At 42.2% G+C, this 23,196-nt stretch overlaps 1 protein-coding gene across 1 annotated transcript in view; it reads right to left on the bottom strand.

Moving 5' to 3' along the window:
- Positions 1 to 18,627, bottom strand: part of map2 (microtubule-associated protein 2) — a 35,363-nt gene extending 16,736 nt beyond the window's left edge. Inside the window, exons 1-6 of the mRNA XM_070837904.1 lie at positions 18,417 to 18,627; positions 9,571 to 9,660; positions 8,736 to 8,810; positions 6,155 to 6,370; positions 4,194 to 4,484; positions 103 to 3,084 (exon numbers count right to left, since the gene is read on the bottom strand). Coding sequence (XP_070694005.1) covers positions 103 to 3,084; positions 4,194 to 4,484; positions 6,155 to 6,370; positions 8,736 to 8,810; positions 9,571 to 9,660; positions 18,417 to 18,627 — 3,865 coding nt within the window. The remainder of the gene's footprint in view (positions 1 to 102; positions 3,085 to 4,193; positions 4,485 to 6,154; positions 6,371 to 8,735; positions 8,811 to 9,570; positions 9,661 to 18,416) is intronic.
- Between the last annotated feature and the right edge of the window lie 4,569 nt (positions 18,628 to 23,196).

Raw genomic sequence — 23,196 nt, 5'->3', positions numbered from 1 at the left:
AATATAAGACAGTGTCAAAATGTGTTTATTTGAATCAAAAGACAAAAATGGGAATGGGAAAAAATATCAATATGAAGGTACAAACCATTTAAGAGATCTCACCTTGCGTGTCAACCCAGGAGCTGTCCAGGATGGAGTCGTCCATTGTGGTTTCATCTCTATCGTAGCTTTCTGTTGGCTCTTCGGTTTCTACGGTCTGAGCCTCCTTCTCTGGGGAGGCAGGGGTCTCAGGAATGTCACCCACCTCCTCTAGACTGGCAGCCTCCATTTCTGCTTCTTGGGCCAACTCCACAGACTCCTCTTCTTCCTCATCTTTCTGGTCATCGACACAAAGAGCGTCAGCCTCAGGTGGAGCTGAGAAACGAACGCTGTGGCCCGGCTCCTCTGCCTCATCGATGGTCTGGACCACAGTGATAAAATCGTCTTCGACTGTCACTACTGATTCTATGGCAGCACGAGTCTCTGGGATGTCCTTTACTGCTGCAGCCCCTGCTTTCTCTAACGCGTCTTCCTCACCTTCCTCTTGCTCCTTCTCCAAAGGCTTTTCAGCTTCTTTCTCTACAGGCTGCACAGCTGCTTTTTCCTGGGGTTCCCTTGATATCTCGTCAGGCTTGGCTGCAATATTTTTGTCCATTTCAGCCACTTTCTCTCTCTCTTCCTTCTCTTTCAGTTCCCTTTCTATCTTCTCTTTCTCCTCCTTCTCTTTCAGTTCCTTCTCTACCTTTTCTTTTTCTTCCTTCTCTTTCAGCTCTTTCTCTATTCTTTCTTTTTCCTCTCTTTCTTTTCTTTCTCTCTCCTCTTGCTCCAGTTTATCCCTCTCTTCTCTTTCTTTCTTTTCTCTCTCTTCTTTCTCTTTTCTCTCTGTCTCTTCTTTCTCTTTCCTCTCTCTCTCCTCTTTCTCTTTCTTTTCTTTCATCTCCTGCTCTTTCTGTTCTTTCTCCTTCCTTTCTTTTTCTTGCTGCAGTATTCTCTCAGCCTCTTCTTTCTCTCTTTCTTCTTTCTCTCTCCTCTCCCTCTCCTCTCTCTCTTTCATTTCCTTTTCTTTCTTTACTGCCTCTTCCATGATTTTCCTCTCTGCCTCTTCTTTCATTTTCTTCTCAGCTGCTTCCTTTTCTTGCTCTTCCCTCATTTTTCTTTCTGACTCCTCTCTCTCTTTCTCCTCTCTGTTTATTCCTAACACTGGTGAAGCTGTTCTTTTGGGGGAACCATAAACTTCTCTTTGTTTAAGCTTGGAGGGTGAGAGCACTGGTGAGAGAAGCTTGTCGTCATCAATGTTGCTCTCCACTGACGAAGTAGGTGACGTTTTGACAGGTCTGGCAATTCGGTCCTTGGCCACGCCGGTCAACTGGTACACATCTTCAGCATCCACTTCCTCATAGGCCTCCTGGTGGACCAGCTTCACCTTCTCCCGCAGCTCCCGTAGTTCTCTCTCCTCCTCCAAACTGAGAGGCCTGTCCTCCATCTCCAATTTGCGGATCTGCCTCTCGTAGTCTGCAATCTCGGTTTCTGAGGCTGAACCTTCGCCACTAGCTTGTCGTTCAGTCTCACTCGCTGATCTACCGCCTTCTTCTAAAGTCACAGTAACTGTTGGTGTCACAAACGACTCACACGGCTGAGCAGGCGGCGCCTCGCTCACAGATTTACTCAGCTGGTCATCTGCAACCTCCTTGCCCTTTTCTTCAGCAGAATCTTTCCTTTCTACTTGCTTCTGGTCATCCTCTTCAGTGACATCAGAATCTCCTGATGGCTGGCTCTTGTCCTCAGATGTGTCCCTGACTGCTAATTTCCTAGCCTGCTCAGCAACTTTTTCCTCCAGGACGGAAGGGGTGAAGATTTGTGCAGAAGTGTCTGTCGGGCTGAACACATCTGCAGGGGATGGCATGGGCCCTGAATATTCACTGAAGACGCAGTAGCCCATCTCTTCCAACTGGCTTTCACTCTTTCTGGCCCCAGGACTCTGTTCCCCTGAAACTAGGCTAGCCAGTGGGTCATCAGTGAAGGCAGGAACATCAGCTTGAATTGACTTTCTCCGGACGATTTCTGGGTCAGTGTTTTCTGATGCCAGTCTGGAACGGGTGCCAGCAAGGTCGAGCATCTCAGGCAAGTCTTGTGCCATCACTGTGCCATTTTTATAGGTGCCCTTAAGGGGCTGTGGTGATTCTGGCGACTCCGGCTCAGGACTGGGTTTTGAAATTGGTTCAGTGGTCCTGGGAGGAGATGAAGAATCTGAAGTGATAGAAGCTGCAGTCTCCAGGATCAGGGGAGGGATGGATGGTGGCTTCTCCACAGAGGGTGTAGTGACTGGGAGGTAGTCTGCTGACTCATCTAGACTTCCACTAGTGTATGACATAATATCTGTGGCCAGTGGGGAGAAGTTCCTTGGTCTGGCTTGGCCACTTTGATCCATTGCTCCAATGGTGATGTTAAGTGAGTAACTCCTCTGCTCTAAGGCCAGTTTCCCTGGAGAAAGCCTGCATTCATTACTCCTGTCAGGAACTGTGAACACTTTAGCGTCTTCTTTTGTACTTGTTTTAGTTTCCGGTTTATCCTGGGCTTCAGCTAGTGTGCTATAACTGATCTCCTGAGGCTTGAAATCCACTGTACTCTTCTCTTCACCAGCTCTGCTCAGTTCATAATAACCTTCACCCTTACATTGGGGAGCCTCATCAACCACCATGGCTGATGTTTCAAAATATGCTGACATGCCAGATCTATCTCTTGCGTCTCTTGTTGAGTCTTCTCCTTGAACCTTGTCTCCCATTGAAGAGAAATCAGAGGGAGCAGAGATGCTGCTGAACTCCACCACCTCCACTGATGGCTGTTTTTCTGACACTGTGATCGGCTCACCATATGTAGGCTGAAGTGTGAGGGATCTGGCAGATTCTTTGGCTTGGTTTTGAACATTCTGAGGTACAAAGGATGGCATATCCATGGTGGGGCTCTCTGGTACAACTCGCTCGCCAGCAAAGAATCCTTGGATCTGGGGCTCAAAAAACTCCTCTGGGCGTTTCTCCGATCCAATGCTGTCTGGGCTCATGGAACCACTTTTCTCACTGCCCTGCTTGTCTGAGTCCATCTTCAAAGCTGAAAGGACATCTATAAGTTGGCTGTTTTGAATCACATAGGAAAGTATTGCTTTGGCATGCTGCAAGTGAGATATTCATTAAGCCAGGAACTGGGAAAGCCGTTCTCACAGAAGCAGGCAAAGCTCTCCTCAGAAACTTACAGCACAATGATACGGCCATCACTGAAGAAGTACGGCGAGATTATGACGTCCACCAAGTCACAGATGGATGAGAATATGGCATGGTATGTGACGGAACCGGCATGAGGCAACTGTGATGCTGATTTATGGGAAACAAGAAATAATAGATGGGATGATATCCATGCGACTCTTCAAAACATCAGCTACAAAAAGAATAGCATTTCTGTCATTCTTTGTAAGTACAATGAAATGTTATGAGAATTTTAAATCAGTGAAATCAAATCTATAAGTGCTCACATAGTTTCATTAACATCAAATGAGTTTTGGCTCTTAATAATGACAAAGAATATTAGCATAAATACGGAATATATCATATATTATATATATATATATATACTGATAAATGACGGAGAAATGCCATTCACTGTCACTAACGGTGACAAAAACGAACATACAAAAAAAAAAAAAAAATGAACTGGAATTTCTTACTGATAAATAATGCATTTGATGAGACAACTGTACCACACTTAACATGAGACAGCCAACACAAAATCCCCTGCAAAATTCTGTACACAGAATTACGACAATGATACAAAAAAGTGTGTAGCACTGGCATACCAGCACCAAGCCACATTAAACATAGTGAGAAACCTGTAAGCTTATAGCCGGTGAAACAAAGCACTGTTAGGTTCAGCAATACTTCACTCCATCACACCAATACGAAACGGCCGGCCCGGAAAACCACAGCACAAAAAAGAAAATACAAGCGCAGAGATAGCACACAATAAAACCAGATTAAGTTAAAAGAATATGACTCTTTTCACCGACAAGCCTGTGTTGCCTTGCAGCCACAGCAGAGCGCAGGGAGGATTATTTGCCATTCCACCTGAATTTTAATGCTTATGGGCTTCTTTTGGCACATCTGGCATTTCTATACAGTGGACAATGCAGTAACATGCAGGCAGGGAGAGCAGAGGGCAGGACACACCTGTCTCAGGGCTCTCCTCACCCTCTGCTTCCTCCTCCTCTCTTTCTGCAGCACCACTAGCTGCTTCAGCCGGCTCCAGGTCTAGCTCCTGGGCCTCGTCTATGGCCTCTGCCTGCTCTAAGGGCTCAGCTTGGGGGCTGTCCAGTTCAGGCTCTTCCCCGCTCCACTGCTGCTCATCAAGAGCTGCCTCGGATTCTGCTGCCTCTGCACTCTCCTCCTCCTCATCCTCCTCCTCATCCTCCTCTTCCACCTCCTCCTCGTATTCAGCTGTAAGAGCCTCCATGGTCTCTTCTTCTCAAAAACAGGGTGAGAGGGGGACACATTAAGACTACAGGCAACACAGACTTGGGTTATGTGAGAACACAACTTATGATGGGACACTTTCAGCTCTGGGAAAAGATGACCTAAAGTGGATGCCTGTTCACACATAAAGGTACGTTACACATACAGTACAGAGTGTTATGTGTGCGGGGTTTTCATTCTGTTTATATGGTATTCTACTGTGGGTGCTTGGTGTACCCAGAATACAAGGAAATTATAAAGGTCATAAGCATGAATGGGATTTATTTAACATTTCTCAATATCCATCTTTTTTTCAGTATGCAGTATAATCAAGGATCCGTGTCTCACGCACACACCATGTCTGTAACCCAGACTGACCTAACATCATTGATGACTGACGCTTTTCAAAGAAAATGGATACATAAATGAAGTAGCAACAATTCATGGCCTAACATTGCTTTATTTTAGAAGCACTTATATTCAGAGCACTTCTGAAATCCCTGGCTCTTTAGAAAAGACGACTATGAAGAGCTCTAGTCCTGTGCAGATTCACAACGCTGCCCGGACTGGATTCATACTGTGTAATGGTCAATGTGGTAGCGCGCGGCTTTGTTCATTGCTGCATAACATTTTGCGTTGGTTACACAAATTCTACAAGCAGCTTTGCTGAATGTTGCTGCATGTAACATTGCTATAGTTTTACAGTAAAGTACTTGTTACTTCAATGTTGTGTGTTTATCGAAGGAATACATACATTTAGATAAAGTAAAGGGACAGATATAGCAATTTAGAGTTTAAGCAATACTTTTCTTGCATTACAAGTCTCTAAGATATTAATGGCATGAATTGTGTTAGTCTAGCTTAGACATGCTGATATGGGGAAAAGTATTAGAGGAGTTCTGTCAGGGTGTACTTTGGGGTGTGTATTTGGGCAGACATTTTGTAAAACAAACTGCCTCTATTTTACTTTTACACACAATAAAAGTGGAAGGTAGGTGTAGGTTTTTGCAATGTACGGAGCTGGAAGTGTTTCTTGTTGCCACAGTAAGTGTGTGAGAGTAGTTTAGGATCAGTGTACATGGCACAGGATAATTAAAGGTGTGAGGGGCCATCTTGAGGAATGCATCAAAACACAGCCTGGGGATATAATTGATTGAAATTTGCACATGGAGGTCATCAGTCGTGCCCAGTATCGCTGAGATATTCATGAGAGACCTTAACTTGTGTCCCAAAAGTAAACCTTGGTGGCCATGTGGTTTTACTGATTGTAATGTATTATGTCTGCTGAGTGACGCACAATTATAACACTGTCCTACTTAACAGAACTCACTGCTATGTGTTAGACTTAACGGCATAGCAACCACAGGTAGCAATGGCTTCGGGTGAAATAAATGAAAAAAAGAAATATGACTGATAAACAAATATGAAACTGCTCAGATTTTGAGCGAACAAACATCACAAGGACACACAAACACACACAAAGACAGGCGAAGAGACGAACTGACGGACGAGGAAACAAACTGACGGACGAAGAGACGGAAGGGATGGAGGGAGGAGGTCAAATCACAGAAGAGGGAGAGGAAATTGGTGTTAAAAAGAGAAAGGAGAGAAACAGAGTGAGAGAGAGAGAGAGGAATGGAGGGGGGGGAAACGGCAAAGAGGAACCATGCGTGGTTCACCTTCAATCTGTCTAAAGGCCACGGCCTGCCCTGTGGGGCGAGAGCCCGAGTGCGTCCACTCTGGGCTGAACAATGGGTGCTCATAGTACTCCTCGTCGGAGTGGTAGGGGTCGTCCTCAGGCACCGAAACTGAGATGGAGGGGGCGAGGAACTTGCACCTCTCCCGAGAATTTTGGAAGCGGCGGAGAGGCCCTGCCTCCTCCTCATCCCCTACATCTACAAACAAGACAGACACAAGGAGAAGAACTGCAGGGAAATCTGGACACACAGACTGGAAGAGAGGGCGAAGAGGAAGAAAAGGAGGAAGAAAACAACAAAACAAAATGGAGAACACACAAAGAATGTCCATCTTAAAAGGTGATTCAACATAAGATCTAGTTTTTCTTTGAAAACACTAAAGAACTAACTATTGTTTTCAACTTCACTGATTTTTTTTTTTTTCTTAAACTTGACAATTCAATCCAAGCCATACAGTTTTGGAAAAAATATTCCTAATCATGCTCCTACATACATTTGCTCTGTGCATTAATGTTAGCTTTTTGGCATCTGTTGATAGGCAGAACTTAATTGTGTAGAAAATGAAATTAAAATGTAGTGTCATGGAAGTATAATATCTTAATGGTATAGTATGACTACTGCAACAATTTATTATATTGTTTTTAGCTTCATTTCTCTGTTATGAAGACTTAATAGCGATGAGATATTTGATTGAATGAGAGGTTGTACTAAATCAGAAGTTCAACTAGGACCAGCTGTGGTCCTTGAATTTTTTGGAAATTGTAAATAATATCCATGTTCCTTACTAGATAAATCCCTAGATAGATCGACCTTTTAAGATGGACATCTTTGGCTTTTATAGTGAAAAATGAGATAAAGGCAACAAACACGGACAGAGTCACCAGAGAGGGGAATGCGAGAAGATGGCAAAACTTGATTGAGAGCAAGAGAAACATAACACACAGGACACTGACAAGGAGACAGTAACAAGCAACTTAAAGGTGACAAAGCTTTGGGGGGGCAGCCACACTCTAGGACAAACAAAATTAGTATATTACATCATTTGAGGAGGATATCAAAACAAACTGCTACCCATATGAATGACTAAACTGAAGTAAAAGACATAAAACACAAAAAATGATTTAACGCTTATGACAACAAGTATAATACTAACACAGCAGTAGTTGTAGCTGTGAGACAATCAGTAATGTGTGTGTTTTGCCATTACCACTGCATGAACCCCTACGCCTATACAAACCTCTAAATCCAGTCCACAACACCATCTAACCATCATTTCAGAGCAAAGGGGAAACCCCTGTGCAGTTCAAAAAGTCATGTTTGCACCATCTCTAAGATCATGAAACGTTTGAGCCCTACCTACGTTTTCTATTATAACCACAAATATATTACACAGCACAACAAGTAACCTCTCTACCATCTATCTGGTAAATACACAAAACACTGTCACCTTCTGCAGGGAGCCCTCTGACCTCGAATCTTGGTGCATGGTTCACCCACCACAGACCGAGCAGAGAGGAAGGCAAAGCCAAGCATGAAGTTTCAGCCACACTGTACAACCATTTCTCAAAGGCAGCTGCACAAACTTCACCGTGCTGCTTAAAGTAAACTAAAAAGTGAAAGAGGAAAAGAACAAATTCTGTTCTTCATTTAATGTATTTTCAGTTTGAATTGTCAAAAAGCCAACTAGTTAACTCAAACTTACACAGAATTAGCTGTAAGCTCATGTCTCATTTGAGCTGGATGATCAGATAGGCCAACTATCTTTTGTCAAGATTACTCAGATAACCTACACTGCATTTCTATAGGTCACAGTGGCTTTATTACATTAGCTCATTTCTTTTTTACACCATACTTCTGCTTCTAAGCTTCAGTCTACACTAGCGAATCCTTTGGCTTTACCTTGAGGGCAGCTTTGTCTCCAAGAGCTAAAACTCTGACCTTTAGCCACAGTCAAACACATACAAAAAAGACTGACAGTGGACAATGACGTGAACACAACACCATGATTAGACATGCAAACCTAAAGACATACTTTAACAAAAGACAAAAACAAGAAGTTGGAGGGTTACCTAAATTGGCTGTCATATTAGTGTGTGGGAAGACAGCGATGTGTGGAGGTCAGAAACAGAAAGAAGAGGATGATGAAAAAGAGAGCACTTGTTGTAATAAGGTGGTCATGCTTGTGTGCACTTCTTTCTGTTAGAGATTAATGGTGATGACGATGAAGATACACATTGTATCTGTTCCCTGTGTACGATGAGGAGGAGGAAGCAGGATTTCAGAAGAAATGGATGTCTGAAAAATGAAGAACATGTTCCTGCTTTTAGCAACTCTATGTAAAGATTTTTTTGAACGGGTACCAATGTGTGGTTTGTCTGCTGTAGGAGGGGCGTGTCCCGAGAGGGGGGACTAAAGAGTACCCCCAGAGCCAACCTACATCAGTACCCCAATGTGCTGGCGATCACTACATTCCAGAAGATTCAGCCATGGAGAAGAAGGAAACCGCACTCCTGTCCATTAGAGACATATTTTCATTAACACTCAAATCACATTCTTGGCCTACCTTGTTCCAGGGGACCAAAGTGCTCCGCAGCAGGTGAGGGGGGAGGAGACGGAGGCAAATTCGTGGTGTCCTCAACTACAAAGGGAGATAGGGGGGGGGGGGATCAAGCAGTATGGTCATATATATTACATAATTTTGGAGCTATACAGGTATTAAGCTTGAAGAGCCAAAATAAAAACTTTTTGAATAACAGAATGACACTAGTTCTACCGGTGTCACCTAACTACCCATAGTTGTTCCCTTCCTCAGACTGTATGTAAAAAGTAGATGTAGCCACCGTGGCATCACTCATAGGTTTGTGGACTGCTGTTTTGAAGCTTGGAGTTTGGCATTTTGGCTGTTGCCATCTTGGTTTTGGAACCAGAGGTGAAGAGTCATTCCGTAAAGAGTCCACCTCTGATTGGTTAGGTTTAGGCATGACCTGCCGCAGATTACCTAGCTTAATCATCTATTTTACTCTAAATCATGCTCCATTAAAGAAGATTTGAAACTAGTGACTGAGACCATAAACTAAAGGAAAATGTTTACTTAAGTAATAAATAAGGTGAGAAACAGGCTCATTTTCTCATAGACTTCCATACAATCGGTCTTCTATTTGGAGCCAGTGGAGAAGAATGCACGTTTAAAGCACTTCAGCATTGGCTTCACTATTTAGACCCAGACGCTACGTCCATTTCATTTGTAAAGTCTCTGAGCCTGCCAAATGTTAAGACGCTGGGATTGGCTCCAGCTCCCCATGACCACTCAACGGAAGAATGGAAGAAAGAAAGTTTTACCCTGCAGTATTCGTACAAGTGAGTGCCTTAGTGTGTGTGTGTGTGTGTGTAGGGCTTACCTGATGGCAGCCTTTGAGTTTCCTGCTCTCCTTTCAGTACCGCCACGGCCTCTGCCGTCACTTCCTGCACAATCCGCGCTGACACTTGCTCTGAACACATGCACACACATACATAGACAAAAACACACTCATGAGGTCATTATTCTAAAAAACATAATGTAGAAGAAATGGCCAAAGTTGGAAAGTTTAACGAATTATAATGCAATTCCAAGACTGGCTGGAAAAAAGTGGAGCAAATTCCCAGCGGCTCCAGTACATCAGGGCACTGTGTTTGTACTGAGCAGCTTTCAGGTTTCAATCTGTGAAACAACTGTGTGTGAATGCGAATAACACATAACTCATGGGATATATCAATGTTGAACACATAAGTATATATTTTTATAAAACAGTCTCTCTTTCATCCATTTTACATTACTGTACTTTTGAACCAGTTCCTCAAAACCTGAGATGAAAGCCAGTATGAGGGGCCCAGAATTGTTTCTATAACTGTGGGGATGCTGGAGCTGCTGGAGACGGCTGTGAGTGTCACCATGGAAACCGAGCATCCCTTAAAAAGTGCAGACTAAAAATTAAACCTGGACCAAGGTCTGTGTAAAAAGTTGCAGTATCAATTGTTACTTTTTGGGGCACTTTGGGTAAACCATCAGTGTGTGCTTTCCACATTTTGTTTGGCATGTTTTCCTTTATTTGATACAGGTGGATACAGACAGAAACGAAGGTGCCCCAGACAGGCGTTATCTAGTCAAGGTGAAGGCTCTAACCCCGTCAGAGGTGACACTGAAATGCCATTTCACCTTGCAAATAGTTTACATTAATAAAATGTAATACTGAAAATTGAAGAAATATGAAATCTACTCTCGTCATGATATTAGAAATGTCAGCATTTAAAAGGCAGCTGCCAGCACTGTCTGGCTGTCTGGAATTGGTAGGCAGCAGGAGCTAAATGAGGACAGTGCTGTAGGAGACGGCACAAGCTGGTATTTACCAAGATCAAACCGTAGGTGAATTCTAAGGATAGAAGAAAAACTGTGACAATGATGTATACATTTGTTTTCATGTAAAAAATGGGTCTTTCAGTTTTGCCCCAGACTGGGAGCCAACCAGAGACAACTAACTAAACTGGTTTTTATATTTAAGCATCTGTCTGTCTGTCTTGTCTGTATGGATCAGTTGAAATATCACCAGGCCTGCAGGGGGTACCACACAGTCGTAATCAAACCAGCCTCAATTTGCATAGAAACAGTGGTTATGTAGGATTGGGTGGCAGTGTGGTCCTTTTACTGCTGCTGTTGCAGGACCTTTTTCTATCTAACAGCGCCCACACATCACCACAAACAAGCCGGCACACACACACACGCACACACACGCACACACACACTTCTTCCAGGAACACTTAACACAACCCACTCACCAACTCAAAGCAGCCATTTCCCATTTTCAATAGTAAAGTGCAATGAACATGTACCACCTATTCACTGCTTGCAGGCAAAATCCTCTCTCCTAATACTGGAAAGAAGAGCCAAAGGTGTCAACGTCAAACAACCATCACTGGATGTAACATCAAGCAACAAAAGGCAGCCCCTAAAGCTTGAACCTGGGGTCAAACCATCCTGCAGATCTGTGTGAATATTTAAATTTTCTTCGTACAACAACACATCTAAAATGAGTGCCTTTGCCTGAAGACTTAGAGAGTGGCTTGCTTTTTTTTTTATAGCTATTGTAGTGTTAGTATTTTAAGCATTTTTTCAGTTTTAAAAAGATAACTCCAGTACTTATTTTTTTTACATGTTTACATGTGTTTTTGCCACTGACAGGCTCAGATTACCCAAAGGATCCCAACAGAGATAGACCTGTAAGATCCTTTTTGTTTAACCAGAAACAGCTGTTGCGTCATGCTATTCAAACCCACCAGACTATATTGACAAAAACAGTAATTTTACCTTGCAGAACACATGAAAGGCTGGTCTATCACTGCCTCGATCAGTTAGTTTTTTGTTTTATTAAGTGTTGCACAAATATTGTGTTTACAACACCAAAGCCTCACAATAACACAAACTGACTAACTGATCGAGACAGTGGTAGAGCAGCAACTACTGTGTAATATTACTACTTTTGTTAACCAAGCTATATAACAGCTATTTCTGTTTTTAAAAAAAAGGATCTTACAGGTCTGTCTCAGTAGGGATCCTTTCAGCAATGTTGTCAGACACTTTTAACAATCTGAGCTTGTCAGTTGTAAACACAAGCACTTTCAGTAGACATACTTTAATCGAGCACAATTGCCTCAAAGGATTATGTTATAGCCGTTTTAGTGCACTCTGAGCTGACGTGATCTACAGGACCAATTCCAAAAGTTTTTGTATCTATCAGTCATTTTGAGAATATGTAAAAACAGGGCGCAGGTTTAAAAATACTTATCCTTGAATTGTTGATGAAATTCAAGCAATGTAACCTTTGCAGGATTATTTTCTCCACAAGTTAGTCTATTGTAAAAAATATATAACATGTATTAAAATTTAAAACTAGCTGACTACTCCTCTGCTAGGCTTCCTGCATATGCCTTGGGAGGGTAAAAACAAATGCAGTCTCTTCCAGACACACACTTAAAGCAAAAGCAACACCAAGGGCACTGGGTTCAATGAGGCATCATGGATTCAAACATTTCTACAGAAATGCACATTCACAAAGCAATAGCGCTGTAAAAAGATGACCTTGTCATGTCCAAAAAGCTAGCTTGCAGTGACAAGCCTGGTCAGGCCGTCTCAGCATTTCTCTGACGGAGTGATGTCAAATGACACAGCAGTCTGCACTGGTTTTGAAAGAACAATAAAGCACATGCACAAATAGCTGCTTTGATATAGAGAAAGACCGTACCACATCTGCGTATCTACACTCCTAATCTAAAATAACAGTGTACATACACACAGACACACTCTCACGATAAAGTAAAAGCGTGTATTACCTGTATGACAGGCAGACTGAAGCTGAGAACGCTCCCTCTCTGAGCAGAGACCACGACTAGAAGCCCAGAGTCAAAGCAAGACACAGCCAGACACACACACACACACACACACACACACTCACACTCACAGCAGGACTGAGAGGGCACGGAGAGAGCAGGAGTGCCGTTTGGTACGATACCAGCCGGCAACCAAAATCTGTAAAGCGAGTGGTTGCCATAGCAACAGACTGGTGGGACACTGATTTGGGTCCCAATGTAATTCAGATGCCAGCAACGCAGTGTAGTTGTTTCAGCTTCTCTGTCTGTCGCCTATATCAGAAGGGATCTCTGTGACATGACTGCACATTAAAACCAATCTAGCAGAGCCCAGATTTTTGCTTACTGAAAAAAACAACATGATTTCTTTTGAATTTCTGTTTTTTTTAATCACAATTACATTACACCATTGAACTGTGTGGGAGATAATATGATTGCCAATGGCCAACAGGACAAAAAAAAGGAATGTCAAGTGACGACACTGGCTGCCACGTGCGGTTCCACACATGACCGCAAGATGTCACCTGACAGGAAGCATGTTGCATCTATTCATGTTTTCTTGTAATTATGACTTAGCATTTCGTGATTGTAGATCTTTATTCATTAAATGTTATTACGAGTACAGCACAAGGGAAATAGTCTTTATTGTATGCTTAGTCTGTTCTATCACGTTGGTCATGGCATTTAGTACCGTAAACATCACATCTGTATCTCTTTGCAGTGCTCAGATGAATTAACTCTCCTGCAGTGGCACATATACCTGTGATAATCCTCAGCGTGACAACCAGCACTCACTGTATCAAGGTCTACATCTGGTTATGAGACAGAGGTCATACACACTCCACCTCCATGAAGGAGTACTGTATATTCCTCAATAGCGTTTAGAAAAAGAGAGAATGGGAAAAGAAAGTGCTGCATCATCACTCATGAAAACCTTTCAGTGACCTGAGCGGAGCGATGGACTGAGCACTGTTCCACACAACTACAAAGGCTTAAACATCGAGCTTCATCTGTACTGTTTCTGCTGGAGGAGTAATGCTCCGATACAACAAATCGAGCTTTAAGTCCCTTAAAAAAACAGTTTTCATGATTACACAGAGGACAATGATTGAAAATCTTTTATCATAATGATACCAAAAGAGATTAAGATGTAGCCTGGTCACATATTATCATTTTAATTCCCTTGCTTGATTATCACTGCAGTTCATCTCTTCATGCCAGGTGAGGCTAGACCTGTCAGCCAGTCTCTCTAATTGATTAAAAAGCTGTAAATTATCACATAATTAATGTCCGTGTCTATCTGCGTAACTCTGAAACATCTGGACACCATCTCTCTCTATTCTACTCACTCGCTCCATTCCTGTAGACACCTTCTCAGAGGTGACAACTTTTACAAAACGTGTTACCCTTAATATTTACTTAATAATGTATGTTTGTATTTTATTTGCTAAATATCATCTTTGTGTTTCTCCATGTTGTAATCTTCCATTTTTACTTTTGTCTCCTCAGTATTTACAATATCTATTGCATCATTATCCATCTTGAAAGAAGTAGCCTATCCCTCGTGTGTTGCTCTTCCTGTTTGCTTTTCTTAAAGTGTTTCCTCAACTAAATTGAGGGTCTAAGAACAGTGGGTGCCATATATTTCAGGTTGCAAACCCAAACACCCGAATATCCAACCAAACTTTTGGCAGTTAGAAAGAGGAATGCATGATATGAAAAGGAAGAAATCTCTGGTGCTGTTGCCTCAGTTTTGGTCCTTTTCATCCTGCTTAAGCCAACAAGTGTTCGGGTTAGGTAATGTTAGGCAATGCTAAACTGGAGTACTCTTTTAGTAGGTAAAAGTAGGTTAGTGTAACGTATAATGTGTTTTTTACATTTTAACCGCATTAAAATGTTCACTGTGCTAACTTTTGCGTTTTTTTGCTCACGTGCTGAAAGATTTTGCAAAAAAAGCTAAATATTTTTTCTTTCTGTCGTGGACCTCAGTTGCAGTCAGTCTCAGAGATTCTGACTTCCTCAAACTTTGGATTTATTCCTTTTTTGTTTTTGTCTACACTTCACACCAGAGCTTCATTTGGTCAAATCTTCTCTCTGCAGCACCCTAACATACTGACGTAGGCTGATTAGGGACTTTAACAACAGAAAATCTTGCCCAGGCGTCTCGGCACTGTACCCATTTACTTGCATCAGCTCAATAACATAGACATCAGTCATGCAATATCTCTAATGTAACACAAGGGCTTCCTTGATTTGTGCAAGCCAGCCACTCACTGGAATAAGCTCAACGACCCTTCGCATTGCTTCTATTTCCATTGACGCGCTTTGTTTCTTTCTGTCTCCCTCTCTCCATCTCTTTCTCTTGACCACTTCCAGCATGGCTGACTGGCTTTTTCAACTTCGTCTCAAAGGAAGAAAGTCAAGAGGACAATTTCGTGCTTCAATAGTTCTTGTTGTGTCTGAAGAGCTTTTCACAGGGAGACAAGGCTCACAGAGTTCCAGCATCAGCCCTTCTGTCACCCATTCTGCCCCACTTACCCCTGCCCTGCACTGCTCTGGAGCAATGCTTATGTGTGCTGACAAGGTGCTCTGCGGACAAACACAGCTTTGGTACACAGCTGCTGAGTGGATTTTTTTTTTTTTTTTTTCACGCAGATGAGTAGAAAACATGTACTGACTCACTGATCATTATCATTATTACAGATTACTGTCTGTGAAAGCTGAAGGAATCGAGGAGTTTGTCTTCATTTGTATTGCAGCTCACAAAATTTGTCCATTTTATGCTGCCGTGCATCATTATTAGCCATTGTTTTAGAACTGTGCCAGCCTCTACCTCTTGTGATAGTGGAGATATTTGTTGGTAATCTGATTTGAGAGACATCCTGTTGCTTCATCTCGTGATATGGATCTCTGATCTGGAAGACACATTTGATGCAAGCTGGTAGCATCTTATCAGAGCCTCTGAGGACAAGCTCTTGGGACAAATGATGTATTCAAAGGATTTCTGATTTATGCCATATTTTAGTCAGTCCCATTTTCCGATGAAGACCGTGAGATGGGGATGAAAGTACAGTCTTACATTTTGGGCTAAAACTTAGACTAACCCCTGGCTTCATCCTCTCAGAGGAAATAATGCTGTTTTCTTGTTGACATCAGTTGTAAGCCATCACTTTGAAGTTAGAAGGATGTTGTTTACAGCTCTCATGTTTTTCATATATACTAATAGTGACCCAGAGGAACAAATGAGGCCTTGGCAGATGCTAATTATGTCAGCCCACAGGCTAAAATGTAGCCTCTTATTTTTATTGATGACTAATGTGTTGAAGTAAGTGACAAAAGCTGTGGACATAAAAAAAAAAGTGCCATCTTTAAGAAAGGGCTGATCTGGGTGATTTTAAGAACAATCTTTGTTTAGTAATATTTAATAGGTTCAAAGGTTGCTGGCAAAACTGTGAGTTCAACTTTGGAGTGATGCTGGCATTTGAAGGAGTGATCAACAGAGCACATAATGTCAAATTGTCAAGTCAAAGTCCAACAAAACTGACACAGGACAATACTGTTAGTTATATAAAACATGAAAAAACCATTATCATAAGGATAAAAGACATCAGCTGAGATTGCCACATCAGAGTCTGCACACTCACAAGTAATAACTGTTGACATTTACAGGTAAGATAGAAGTGTTTTTCTGCCTACGCTTTATATTTACTCAAAAATTTGTTCACCTGTTTGTGGTCATAGTAGGGCAACAGAAAGAAAATTACACAAACAAGTAGAAATCTCAACGTGTAAAAGCACCGGTAAAGGTTGTTTTTTTTTCACCATTGTCGTTATAAGTGTTACAGTTTTTGATTTTGTACAGTCTAAAAAAACAAATATCTATAAATTGTGTTTTTATATAAAAAATAATCTCTAATCTCTAAGCAGCAAGTTTTTGTTCCATAGTTTCTAACACAAATCAGCTTGACTGGTGTCGCGTCGTGAATCCAGCGTCATGATGTGACGATAGTGCAGAGATCTGACTAACATAAAATACCTCAAAGAAAAACCTTGAAACAAGAGAAATGTGACATGTTCTTGGAATCTGCTCTATTGCTCCCTTATGGGAAAACCTGATCAAGATGCTAGATGATGCTAAATACCTAAAAATGGGCATTTAGGTCACAAAAATGGTGAAATGACAAAGGGCAGCCACATTCAAAAACACTTTTATCAGCCTTCAAAACTGATGTCAGTTAAGCACTAATAATGGGGTAATGGAAGGTTAACTGGGCTCATATCCATGCACGCTAAATGGCCTTGTCTGTGGCAAGCTAGAGGCGAAAAGAACAAAAGCCCTGGCAAAGTAAATTGTAGGGGAGCTGTTTCCATGGTTACGCCATTGGCACATTATTGTTCTTGTTTCCAGGATGAGAGTGGGGTGGGGGGCTCGAGTGGTACGGAGACAGATTTTATGTGTTAATTATAGCACTGTTAATAACAGTATGCGATTCTAGTGAGGACTCAGAGTGCTGCAGTCCCACGCACAAGAGGAGACAGGACACAAACACATCGCTATCAAGCACAGAAACTCAAACACACACACACATAATAATCACATCACATAATAACACAACAACTGTCAAAGGTCATAGACAAAGCTTACACTCACACAAGCGTGTCTATGTCAAAGCACACACACACACACACATACAAACACGCTTTACAATGCAGGGAAAGATAACACACAGAAACCCATATTTATGTGTACACACAAATATACAACACACAGACAAACATGCACAAGCTACAAATGACACACACTTGAGTCCAAACAATAAAACACAGGCACACACTGGTATGGACATTCCATTATCAAACTGTGCAACTGTGAATATACTGCTTTCAAAGGGAATACGATGAGCTGATCTGATTTGTCACTACTGACACCAACCGTAATACTGCTACAGAAACACATAACTCACTGACAAACCGATTTTCTGTGTCATTATTGTGCCAGACACACAATTAACAACAAAAATTAGCTGACCAAAAGGGATATAACTGCTTGTGCTGGCACCATAATTTTAATGCAGCCCAAAATTGCCACTGATGCTTCTGAATCAGATTTTTATTCACTAAATCACACAGACTTCTTTCTCCTTAAATGCTTAAAACTAACAGCAAACATCATTAATGTGTTTCCCATTCCCTAAGAGTCTGACTATCCACTGGCTCCCACTTATCGTTTGCATTTACATGTTTGTCCCGGTTTTAGATGCACACCATAAGCGGGTTGGAGACGCATCACATTTCCTCTTTTCGCTGAGGCAGTCATAAGCATCTCTCAGCACCACAGGAGATAAATCTTAAAGCGTGGCGCGTTTAGTCTTGTATATGTATCTCGAATATGTATCATTTACCGTTAAGTGATGCTTTTTTTAAAATTCAGAATGGATCTATGGAAGTCCATTTCTGCCAGGAAAAGAAAAACAAGTGATACTAAATACTAAAAAACAATTAGTATTATAATTATTATTAAATCAGAATGTGTCTAGGCGTGCCCTGCTTGTCTGGAGTTTGAAGGCAGCAGCCATAAACCACAACATCTCCAGTCTGAGTCCTGGTTAGAGCATGCTGAGTGCCCTGTCAAAATTCTGCCTTTTTGAGTCAAAATTATGACTATTAAGTCGGGCCTCATCTGTTTTTCTTTTCTTTCCTGGCCGAGATGGGCTCCCACTGGACCTTTATACAATATACAGTCACTAATTTTTATAAGAAATCCATAAATGTCAGGTTGAGTAGACACCAGGTGAACCTCTGCTGACAAGTAAAACTGAAAGATCTGAAAATCATAAACATGTCTCACCTGCAGTTATAGCGTGAGCACCAGTTAGCTCCCCATTGAAGCCGTTCTCCCTGGCGGAGTAGGAGGCCGTGGCCATGTGGGCCCCGCCAGGCTGACAGGTCCTGTAGGCGGAGGAAGAGTAGCCATTGGCTCCATGGGTGCCCGTGGGCTCCTGCCCCCCTGATGGGTCCCACTGGGGGGCACCGTCTTCTGGCTGTCGACTGTCTGCCATGCTGGTGCTAGCTAGCAGCAGGGGAGGGTGGGCAAGGGGTGGGGTCTCTGAGACAAAAAGGGACGGGAGATGGAAGGGAGACAGCGGGGCACGGTCAGTTTTATTAACTGCAATGTTAACAATGTTTCATAAAGGAGAATGAACAGTGTGCTGACCAGAGGAGGCTCTAGGACACGCTGCATCAGTCACATTCACAAATCTCTTTTTGTCAGTCGTAATCCCTGCTGCAGCTTCCCTGAACGTCGCTGTCAACAATTCTGAAAGCGCATCTGTGCTTGTGTGAGTGTGTGTGCAGGTGGTTGTGTGAAATACTGTCCTTGGATGTTAGCGGGCAGGTGACAGCCACTGGATTAAACCCTATTGATTTGTGTGAGTGTGTGTGTGTGTGTGTAAGGACTCACATAGTCAGTGGACCAGGTGGACATCACTACTGGTTGAAAATGAACAGAGCAGACCTTGGATTTGTGTGACTCATGCAGGGTTGTGAAGATGTAAGTTGGGCTCTGATCAATCTGACAATGTCCAGCCCAGCGTTAGACAGATAGTCAGGTAGCTGTGATAAACCAACAGCAAATATTCCCAAAATGAAAATGCCGTATTTCAAACACTTGGAATGGAGGAAGGGCATTGTGGTGTTTAACAGGTATTTTCAGTGTTAACGAGAACATTACAACCACTGTAGGGCTTATGTGTTTGTGAAATCCCATGCTGAGTGAAAAAGATTGATCAGAACAGTGTGGAGAGGAGATCAAGCAGAGGCAAAAGGGTGGAAATATTGATCAGCCCACATAATCGCCTGAGGCAGGGACAGACAGTAAGATTCAATGATCTCATGGACAAAGTTAGGCAGAAGGTGGAGAAAGCAGATATATGGGTTTTATGGAGCACAAGATGAATACACAAGGTCGTGGATGTGAGATCTTTAACTCAGGCTCCTCTATTGTGGATAATGGAGTTAGTTAGATATGTATATATTTTGATTCTATATTATTTTCATGTTGTTCCTCTTTCTTCTGAGATATTGACATCAATATCAGCTTTTAATCCTTATTTGAGGCAGTTCAGTCTTACAGCACCAGTATTGGCCTTCAAACACTCAAATTAATGCAGCCTTGATGAGAGAGAAAGAGGAATAAGAAGTCAATTCTGAGCCTGCATGCAAACACATTAGAATGAAAATGCTTTAAAAGGGAATTCATGGTTTTTACGGGAGGGTTGTGGTTGGAGGTACTTCAAGCATTTGCTGAGCAGCCTGTGTAGTTGTGTGTAAAGGGATGTGTGAAGAAGCAATTTGTCACTTAACTCTGCAGTCCGCAGAGACTCAGAGAATGAAGGGTAGTCTGCTGGAGAAAAGGGGAGTCAATAACTGCAGCCTGGGTCCAAGGCACTGCTACACTGAGCACTAGTCACTGCATTCACAAAGTATTTAATACTTCTGCTGACTGTCTGCCACTAAAAGGACAGAATGGAATAGAGCACAGCAAAACAAAAATTATACAACAGAATAGTGATTCCCAACCAGATTTACAGGATAAACATATTTTGAATTATGTAATGTAAGCTTTAAAAACGTACAACTGAGGCTGATGAGAGTGTCATTAGGTTTACAAGTTTTGGTCATAAACCAATGCATTGGATAAGTTTACATTTTGACCTGATGTTGGCACCTAAGAAAGAGTTAGGGGATCACTGACATTGTACGCGATCCATGCAGTAGCTTTTAAGACATTGCAATTGAAATAAAAAATGTCAACGTCTTTAATGTCTGCCAATGATAAAGGAAATGTCAGGTTAGTTGGATTTATCCTCTGGGGACCATGAATATCCATCCAAACGTAGCCAAGTGTGGCTGAAAAAGAGCCAAGCCTAAACATTGACAATTCCATTATTGACTATGGCTGTGTTCAAAACTGTCTATTAGATAGAAACGGCGGGCGAGAGGTGGGGTACACCCTGGACTGGTCACCCGTCACTCACAGGGCCGACACTTAGGAGACAGACAACCATTCACGCTCATTCACACCTACGAGCAACTTAGAGTCACCAGTTAAATCTGCATGTCTTTGGCCTGTGGGGGGAAGGAGGAGTACCCCCACGGGAAGAACATGCAAACTTCACGCAGAAAGGTTCAAGGTTCAAACCATAAACCTGTCAGCCAGCGGATTCAAATCTTGAACCTTCTTGCTGTTTGGCCTATGTCTTGTATTCATATTCACTTTTCTATAATTATTGTAATAGTGTTAAATAACAACCAGCTGTACTGACGGATCTGTGGGGTTAAACCACACAGAAAAGGTTGAGCACCGCTGGAACAGAATACCATGAGGAGGGAGCACAGAGGAGCAGAATAGCATTAAACAGATGGAAAAAAAGAGAATAGAACTGAGTAGAATATGTGACGGCTGTAAGCCTCTGCAGCCTAAATGGATCAGAGTCAGGAGTCAATGGAGCTTTGCATGACTCAGCTCTGAAGGGAGCACCAGTATGAATGAAGCCTCTACAGAGACTCCACGGCACACAAAACTGCACAGGCTCCTCATTAAATGCTCGCTCCGTCTCTGTCCAAAAGCCACAGCAGTATATTTTGCATTGCCCCTTAACTGTCATTGTCCCTTCTGATGCTCGTTCCACCACTGCGTCCCTGCGCGAACCTCCATTGAAGAGCACTCTCTATATTGAAGGAGTCATAAAATACAGAGATGAGACTGCTGTCCGGATGCTATGTCTCAGTGCTGTCTGTCTGGTGATGAAGGTCACTTTGAGCTCTGTGGCTGATTTCCAGACTCAACAAGATGATCTTGGCTGTGGTGGTCAGGGAGTCAGAGGTGGTTCATGAGGAGAGGAAAAAAAAGTGCAGCCTGGCTTCCTGGCCGCATGCTGTGCTGCTGATGACAGTGTTTAGCGTGTGATCTTTATGCTTGTAAGCGAGGGTGTGCAGCATGGGTGAATGAAACAGCACCACCTGCTGGATTGCGGCTCGAAAGAAGACAATTGGGGCCATTACAAAGCAGTATGAAAACTCAGCATGATGGGTTTAGAGACTAGAGAGGCATTAGGCAACATAATCATGTGGAACCACGCCTTTCTCATCAGCCTGAAACACAAACTGAAGCTGCAATGCAGTGCAGAATCTCATTCCTACTAATTAACATGCCATGCATTTGCTCGACGGTCCCAAATGAAATACTGGTGTATTATGTCCTGATGTATAAATGTGAGTATCAGATAGTATCAAGGCGACAGGATGAAACTTAGTGAAAAGAGAAGCAGAGAGGGCTGATAACACAGAGCAGAGGGGAAGACACAAAAAAGAAAAAGTCTTGTCAAGATCAGTTTGATCAGTTTATGACGGAGAAAAGTGAAGAGCAGCATATCAGACAATACATATTGTCCAGCTAATGTACTGTCCTCAAGGCATTGTGTCCGGCGAGGAGTGAGACTTTATGAGATGGTGATGTGATAGAGTTGGACATCGGGCATCTCAGTAGACAGTAGGTCCGTTGCACTTGGCAAAAAGCCTGTGGCACTTTGCCAGATGGACGGTTGACGCCGATGCTCTCTCTGTCTGTGCCAGAGAAGCATGGAGCTGAATAGTGAGCAGACGAGCAGAGCTGGACACTGCTGCTGCTGGACATTTTAGATAGGGACTCATTACAGTGTTACAGTAGTGGTATTGATCAGCATTAAAAACATGTTACCAATAGAAATATATTGCTCTATCTGTACAGTATGGTATGGTTATAATATATTGATATTCAAAACCAGATTAATTAGTAGTTTTAGATTGTGTTTATGTAGTTCAACAGAATGCTGACTCTTCTCTAGAGAAAGTATCTACCTGATCATGGCACAATAAATCCACAGGAGTCCCAGTTAAACTTTTTATGCAAATCAAACCAATATTTTGAGCTCATTAACCTCATAGTTCTGAATCAGGTATTTGAATCAAGTGGTCGGTACGGTACAGCTGTTATTTCAATGACTCAGAACAATCAACATTTCATATCTTCTGCTGCTCATGTCATTTTCAGGTTGTGGCATCTGGTTGTGAAAATTAATTAGGCTTGTTAAATGAATGTTAAAGTTGATTAATTGAGTAGTTACCACTAAAAACTGCAGCATTTATGGGTTCTCGCCCGACAACAGACGATCACAGATATAACTTGAATCTTTAGGCTCCAGTTACTTACTTAAAAATGATGAAACCAAAAAGTTCATGAGATTAGATGAGGGATTTGAAAGGATTTGGATTTGATAAGTGGATCTGAAACTAAAATGTTAAACCTACCCTGGCAGTCACTTTGAGTTCTGGATAATTTAAAACGTGTGAAGGAGAACTTGATAAAAAATAGCAAAACACTAATAAGATGAAGAGCAATACAAAGTGCTGGTTTTGTTACTGATGTATGTATTCCTTCTTCTAGTGTTATCACCTTTTTCCTTACTGTGTATTTATTTTATTTAACTGTACTATAAATGTTGTGGATGCTGCTGTAACAATAACAATCTGTCTGTCTGTCTGTCTGTCTTGCTTTAGCTGTATGTTAAAGCAAAGTGGTATTCGTGATA

The sequence above is a fragment of the Pempheris klunzingeri genome, chromosome 10 (genome assembly GCF_042242105.1).
Source record: "Pempheris klunzingeri isolate RE-2024b chromosome 10, fPemKlu1.hap1, whole genome shotgun sequence".
NCBI classification, from domain to species: domain Eukaryota; kingdom Metazoa; phylum Chordata; class Actinopteri; order Acropomatiformes; family Pempheridae; genus Pempheris; species Pempheris klunzingeri.
This window is presented reverse-complemented; position numbering and strand designations above follow the sequence as displayed.